This window comes from Phascolarctos cinereus, unplaced genomic scaffold (genome assembly GCF_003287225.1).
Source record: "Phascolarctos cinereus isolate Bilbo 61053 unplaced genomic scaffold, phaCin_HiC Scaffold_2;HRSCAF=192, whole genome shotgun sequence".
NCBI lineage: Eukaryota > Metazoa > Chordata > Mammalia > Diprotodontia > Phascolarctidae > Phascolarctos > Phascolarctos cinereus.
Window position 1 is genome coordinate 37,587,207 of NW_027555625.1, and position 7,961 is coordinate 37,595,167.

At 39.4% G+C, this 7,961-nt stretch overlaps 1 protein-coding gene across 1 annotated transcript in view; it reads left to right on the plus strand.

Annotated features, from left to right (window-relative positions):
• LOC110203470 (uncharacterized) overlaps positions 1-4,588 on the plus strand; it is a 28,918-nt gene extending 24,330 nt beyond the window's left edge. Inside the window, 2 exon segments of the mRNA XM_020979975.2 lie at positions 220-464; positions 467-4,588. Coding sequence (XP_020835634.2) covers positions 220-464; positions 467-1,752 — 1,531 coding nt within the window. The 3' untranslated portion in view covers positions 1,753-4,588.
• The last annotated feature ends 3,373 nt before the right edge of the window (positions 4,589-7,961 follow it).

Below are 7,961 nucleotides of genomic sequence, written 5' to 3' on the forward strand. Positions count from 1 at the left end.
TCATTCTAAGTCAGTTAATCTATATATTAGTATTGAGTCATCATGTTTTCACATAAGATAAACTGGGATCCTTAGTGAAAGAGTAGTGAGACTAGTCCTCTCAAGTGAGAAGGTAAAAGAATAGCTCTAAAACCTTTTGAGCAAGTAGGACCCTGGGGAAATGGAAGAAAAAGCAGGGTTATTCAGCTCTGTATTCTTCTTTTCAGGAAGCAAAGAATTTACTGGAGAGAAATGTTATGAATGTCGTGAATGTGGGAAGGCCTTCAAGAGTAAGAAACAACTGACTGTGCATCAGAGAATTCATACTGGAGCGAAACATTATGAATGTAAGGAGTGTGGGAAGGCTTTCATCTACAATTCAGAAATTATTCTCCATCAGAGAATTCATTCTGGAGAGAAGCCTTATGAATGTAGTGTATGTGGGAAAGCCTTCAGGATGAAGTCAAAACTTACTTTACATCAGAGAATCATACTGGAGAGAAACTTTACGAATGTAAGGAGTGTGGGAAGGCTTTCATTTATGGCTCAGAACTTAGTCAACATCAGAGAATTCATACTGGAGACAAACCTTACGAATGTAGTGTATGTGGGAAGGCCTTCAGGATGAAGTCAAAACTTACTTGGCACCAGAGTATTCATACTGAAGAGAAACCTTATGAATGTAATGTATGTGGGAAGGCCTTCAGGAGGAAGCAACCTCTAACTGTGCATCAGAGAATTCATACTGGAGAGAAACCTTATGAATGTAGTGAATGTGGAAAGGCCTTCACAAGGAAGACACAACTAACTGTGCATCAAAGAATTTATCTTGGAAAGATTCATCATGAATGTAAAGAGTATGGGAAGGCTTTTCACTACAATTCAAAACTTATAACACAGCAAAGAATTTATGCTGTAGAAAAACCTTATAAATGTAGTATATGTGGGAAGGCCTTTGGGATAAAGTCAAAACTTACTTTGCATCAGAGAATTCATACTGGAGAGAAACCTTATGAATGTAAGCAGTGTGGGAAGGCTTTCATCCAGAACTCAGATCTTATTCTACATCAGAGAATTCATACTGGAGAGAAACCTTATGATTGTAGTGTGTGCGGGAAAGCCTTCAGAATGAAGTCCAAACTTACTTTGCATCAGAGAATTCATAGTGGAGTGAAACCTTATGAATGTAAGGAGTGTGGGAAAGCTTTCATCTCCAACTCGGATCTTATTCTACATCAGAGAATTCATACTGGAGAGAAACCTTATGAATGTAGTGAATGCAAGATGGCCTTCAGGTGTAAGGAACAACTTACTGCACATCAGAGAAATCATACTGGAGAGAAACCTTATGAATGTAGTGAATGTGGAAAGGCCTTCATGAATAAGAGAATACTCACAGTGCATCAGAGCATTCATACTGGAGAGAAACCTTATGAATGTAGTGAATGTATGAAGGCCTTCAATAGGAAGGAAAGTCTTACTCTGCATCAGAGCATTCATACTGGGGAGAAACCTTATGAATGTAGTGTGTGCAGGAAGGACTTCAGGAGTAAGCAACAACTTACGGTACATCAGAGGATCCATACTGGAGAGAAACTTTTTGAATGTAGTGAATGTGGAAAGGCCTTCAGGAGTAAGGCATGTCTGACTGGGCATCAGAGAATTCATACTGGAAAGAAACCTTTTGAATGTAGTAAATGTGGGAAGGCATTCAGGAGTAAGATACAACTTACTTTTCGTCAGATCACTCATATTACAGAGAAACCTCATTAGTATAGTGAATTTGGGAAAGCCTTTAGACAGAACGCATGACTTTGTGTTCATTAGAGAATTCATAATTGAGAGATTCCTCATGAATGTAAAGAGTGGGAGGACCATCCATCACAACTAAGCTTTTATTGAATAGAAGAGATTCCATACTGGTGAGGCATGTTACGAATGTGCAAGGCATTAAGAAGGAAGGCGCAACTTACCGTACATGAGAGTATTTATACTAAAAAGATTTGTTATACATGGAAGGGGTATACGACTTTGAACTTAGCTTACATCAGATAATAATGTTGGAGAGAAACCTTGTGAATGTAATATATGTGTGAAGGCCTTTATACAGAGTATACAACTTAATTTCTGTTGGAGAATTCGTACTTAAGAGATTCCTCATAAATATAAAGGGGGAAAGACCATCACAACTTAGATTTTATTGAATGTCTGAGAATTCAGCTGGTGAGGGTCCTTATGAATATGGAAAGGTCTTCAGAAGTAAGCCGCAACTAACTGTATGTCAGAGCATTCATACTGGATAGAAACCTTATGAATGTAGTGATTTTGGGAAAGCCTTCAGGAGTAAAACAAAATTTACTGGGCATTGAAAATACTACGAAGGTTCTTTATGAATTTAAGGAGTGTAGGAAGGCTTCCACTACAACTCAGAACTTCTCATTCGTTCTGATGAGAAACCTTATGAATGTACTGTATGTAGGCAGGCCTTTCGTCTGACTTTAGAACATACTGAGAACAAAAAACAGAACTCATTAGAACATACTTGTACATTAGAACATTGATACTGGAGAGGGACCTTATGAATGTAATGAATGTGGGAGACCTTCAGCCTGAGGATACTTAATCAACATCAAAGAATCTATTTTGGAGAGGAATCTTATGAGTTTCGTAATGCATGTGGGAAGGCATTTTGACTGAAGATACTCCCCTGATGTCTGTCAGAGAAGTCATGCTCTCTAGAATGTTTATGAATGTAAGGAGGATTGGAAGATCATATAGCTGTCTGGACTATGATTCTGAGCCCTTATATGAAGTTCTAAAGTCCTTATTTAGTCCCCAGGAAAGGAGATGTCCTTCTGAGCCCTCTGCGGGAAGAAAGATTAATGTTATCATCCCATGAACCTTCTCATAGGGAGAGGATTTGGTGATTGAGCCAGAGGATACTGAATGGGTGATGGTATTAGAAGAGCCTTCATATTAACTTTGATCCCTGGGCAAATGGCATGCAAGAGGTAAATAGATCTCTTGGCCATCAGATGAGCATGATATATGATAAATTCTTATTGACAGTGCTTGTGGAATATATGGTAATCTGAGCTGTGATCCTGATGTTGCTGGTGCTGCTTTTGCTCATTCTCATCATGGTAGCCACTGAACCATGCAATTTTAGAATCACATTAATTTTTTAAAAGCCTAGTAAGTGTCTTTGGTAGATAATGATGCTATATGATTTCTATCCATTGTTCTGAATATCGAAGTGAAGGAATTCAGTGAAGTGCTGGTAAACAGCAGTAGTGACTGTTACTCTTTTAAGGCAGTCACAGGCCTTGTCATCTAATTGTTGTGCTTTATTATTTGTTTTCAGAGGACCATGACATCAGAGAGGTGATGCCATGATGTAGAAGTGAGTTGGAGTTCATTGAGGTAGACTCACCTGCCTCACTTTACCCTCTGGAGTCATCTGGGTCCAGTGGTGAGGTATAGATCAGGATCTGCTCAGTGTTCTGAATGTCAAAGTGAAAAAATTCAATAAAGTCCTAGTAAATAGCAGGAATAAGTATTACCCTTTTAAGGTAGCCACAGGCTTTGTCCTGTAATTAGCGACATATGACAAGTAGAATGGGATTTTTATTGTGGTCAAAGGATATGAACAGGAAGTTTTCAGAAGAAAAAATCAAAACTAACAATTGTCTTAGGAAAAAATGCTCAAAATCACTTTTGATTAGAGAAATGCAAATGAAAGCACCTCTGAGATACCCCCCTCTCACCCATCAGATTGGGTAACATGATAAGGATAAGATAGATAGGGAAAATGACCAATTCTGGAGGGAGTATGGAAAAATATGGACACTAATGCACAGTTCAGAACTGTTCCAACCATTCTGGCGAACATTTTGGAACTGTGCCCCAAGGTCTATAAAACTGAACATTCTCCTTTACCCAGCTTTAACACTAGAGATCAAAGGCAAAGGACCTATGTGTACAAAAACATTTACAGGGGCTCTTTTTGTGGCAGCAAAGTACTGGAAATTGAGGGGATGTTTCACATTTGGGGAGTGGCTGGTAAGTTGTGGTTTATGGTTGTAATGGGGTACTATTTTACTGTCAGAAATGATAGATGGTAGCTAGGTGGTTGAACACTGTGCCTTGAGTCAGTAAGGCCTGAGTTCAAATAGGGCCTCAGACACTTACTAGCTCATTGACCTTGGACAAATCATTTAAGCTCTGTTTGCCTTAATCTGCTGGAGAAGGAAATTGCAAAATCACTCCATTCTCTTTGCCAAGATACCCCTATAATGAGATCAGGGATGCCATTGAACCACTATACAACTACATAATGAGGAGGATGGTTTCAGAAAAATCTGTGAAGACCTATATGAACTGACATAGACATTGTACATATAACAGCAACATTGTAATGATGATCAACTGTCAAAGACTTAGCTACTGTGATCAATATAATTCCAAAGGACTCATGATGAAACATATTATCCACCTCCAGAGAGCACAGTGATGAAGTCAATCTAAATTGAAGTATATGTTTTTTCATTTTCTTTGTTTTTCTTACTTTCTTTGCTACATGGTTTGTATTGAATTTTTTTTGGTATGATTTCACATGTATAATTGACATATTTCTTGCCTTATCAATGGGTGGGGGAGGACTAGAAAGAAAATTTTGGAACACGGTGTTAAAAAGAATGTTCAAAACAATTTTTTTTAAAGTTAAATGATTCAACAAAATGATTTGGAATCAGCTACAATGTGGGCCAGATTATTGAACTCTTAGACTTGGGTCTTTCTGCAACAGCAGAAAAGCCTAAGCTTTCTGTCTGCCTTTCTGTTCCCCAATAATCTGCCGTTTCTAACCAGATGGGTGCAAAATCCAATGGAGGTCAATTTGTGGGGGTCCGAGCTTGAGCTCTAGGGCAATGGAAGGTTTGGTGAGTAACTAATGCACACAGCCAGCGTTGGCTCTGCAGCTACATGACCAATCCTGGCACTGAGTCACCTGGTCTTTTCTCTCTCAGAGAGTTGACAGTGATCTAGAAATCACTACTTACAAACCCATTGTTCCAGCACTCCCGTCCTCTCAACCCCAAGTGTCCCAACAGGCTCGGTTTCTATAGCTGCTGCTCTCTTCCAGTCCCTCTTCAATGGTTTTGAGTCATCTTCCCATGTTTCTGCAGGGCTAGCAATATATAATCATCTTGAAAAGATAGGCTTGATTCATATCCTGGTGGGCTTTAACAAAGGAGTTAGTATTTTATCCTAGAGACAGTAAGAAAGCTACCAAAGTGCTAGATCAGAATGATGTGGTGTGACCTATGATTTAGGAATATCAGTTTGTTAATTATATAAAAAATGTGTTGGAAAGGAGAAAGACAGCCTGTGTATCTGTTTTGGTACAGACTCTTGTAAAGGTTGCCTGCACTCATGGAGATGGACAACTCCTGTGTAAATTATTGTCCTGGGCAAACCATGCTTGAAGAGGACTGAAGATTACTTTGGTACTCATCTCTTTCTGTAAAGGTGATAGATTTAAAATACGAGTGAGACTTAGATTTTTGGCTTTGCCCAATGTGGAAATTTATTTTGTGGGAGTATATATGATGTGAAGATTTTCTTTTTCTTTTTTCTTATTTTTATTTTTAGTTTTCAACAATCATTTTCATAAGCTTTTGAGTTTTAAATTTTCTCCCCCTCCCTTTGCACATCCCTCCCCAAGATGACGTGCAGTCTGATATAGTCTCTACATACACATTCCTATTAAGCATATTTTCACATTAGTCATGTTGTGAGAAGAATTAGAACCAGTAGATGGAACCACAAGAATGAAGAAACAGAACAAAACAGAAGAAAAAAAACCAAATAGTATTCTTCGATCTGCATTCAAATTCCATAGTTCTTTCTCTGGATGTGGATAGCTGTCATGAGACTTTTGGAGATGTCATAGGTCCTTGCATTGCTAAGAAGAGCTAAGTCTATCAAAGTCAGTCATCACACAACATGGCCGTTATTGTGTAGAACATTTTCCTGGTTCTGCTCATTTCACTCAGCATCAGTCCATACAAGTTTTGTCCAGCAAGCAAGTCTGCTTGCCTATCATTTCTTATAGCACAATAGTATTCCATTACGTTCATATACCCCAACTTGTTCAGCCATTCCCCAATTGATGGGCATTCCCTCAATTTCCAATTCTTTACCACCACAGAAAGAGCTGCTATAAACATTTTTGTACATGTGGGTCCTTTTCCCTTTTTTTATGATCTCTTTGGGATACAGCCCTAGAAGTGCTATTGCTGGGTCAATGGGAATGCACATTTTTATAGCCCTTTGGGCATAGTTCCAAATTGCTCTCCAAAATGGTTGGATCAGTTCACAACTCTGAAGGTTTTATCATTGACAGAGAAGGAAAAATGATTGCTAAAATAAGTGACCATTGTACCAAACAGGCCTCTAACCTGTGGGTGGCTGAATGCAGAACAGAACAGGCTACATTCAAGAGAGTCGGGCATCACACAAAAGTTCAATTTCAAAGTGAGTTAAATGGCTTGCAAGCAAGGAGGCAATGGGAGACATATATCCACCTCTAGTGGAGGGACCCAAGGTAGCGGGAGAAGTTCTCAGTACTTACGCCAGTAGCTGGGCAGTGAGCTGTAGCCCTGATGATGAGGGGTAACAGCAACAGTGATACACATTTGATTCATACCAAGTCTTTATGTTTGGAGCTGCGTACCTTTCCGAGTTTGTCCTGTGCTTTTCTGAACTCAGAGAACACCTGGTCCTGGTCAAAGCAATTCAGTAATTATGGGATTTTGCCAGAGGGCAAGCACAAAGGATTCTTGTTTTGCCAAGCTTGGGGCACAACTTGCTTGCTGTGCCTTAGCTCTGGAAAACAGGATGTCTGCTAATATTTTGCCAAAGTAAAATTTTAAATTAAAAAAAATTATAATTAGGGTTTAGAGTATGTCCCATCCTCCTGAGGTGGAATGTGTTGACCACCATTACATACAGAAGAAACTTATTTAAAAAATTATAAATATTAAGAATAAACAAAACAAAGGCAGTGGTGAACCAGATGATGAAGCTTTGGACCTTTGCACTTCCTTTCCATCCTCTGCTACCACAGACTAAGCTCTCTCACACAAGAAGGAGATGTGAAGGGAGACTAAAATTGGTGGGAAGACAGAATGGACTTGAGCATCAGCAGTAAGCATCCCTGGAGTGATCAGGGGTAGAAAAGCAAGAGATTGAGTTGGCCCTCCCAAGTAGCCATCATGAAAAATGCCATCTATGCAGAATCTTACTGCCGAATATAAGCAGACATCAATTTATGAATTTGTTTAAAATTATTATTTGCCACCCAATGGTGGTTGGGAGGGAATGGAGAATGTGTAGTCCCTTATTAGTAAGAAGACTATTAGCAAGTATGGTTTTCCCAGATAGAAGGAGGGGCCAAAGGATGGTGGGAGCTGGAAGCTGCAGTGGGTAAAGGGAGTAGGAACTTGGGAGCTGTCTGGAGAACTGATAGCAAATGAAGGGCTGCTATCCAAAACTGAACGTGATCCAGAGTAGTTAGAGCCGTGCAAGTTATCACCCATTTAGCAGTGACTGGATGTTGATGTTCTGCTGCTTTTGGGAGCTGAGTGAATTCATTCCCACTTCACTTTCATCTCCCCTCCTTCATCCTGCTTGGTGAAGTGACATTACTTTTACATTATATTTACTTCCTGTTTTCACTTTTATAGTGGGTTTCGACTGAAGAAAAAAATTAGCTGATTTTATGAAATTCTAAGCAAATGTTTGATGTGAATGATTGAACCTCTCTGGGGGAGGAGAAAGGGGAAAGTTTGGACACCTAATCCTGAACTTGGCCAGGGGCCTCATATTGAAGGGTTCTCTCTCCCTCTTCCCGAGAAACAGAGAGGATACATGTGTTTTATTATGTTAGAGATGTGAAGGGGTTTTTTTCCCTTTGTTTT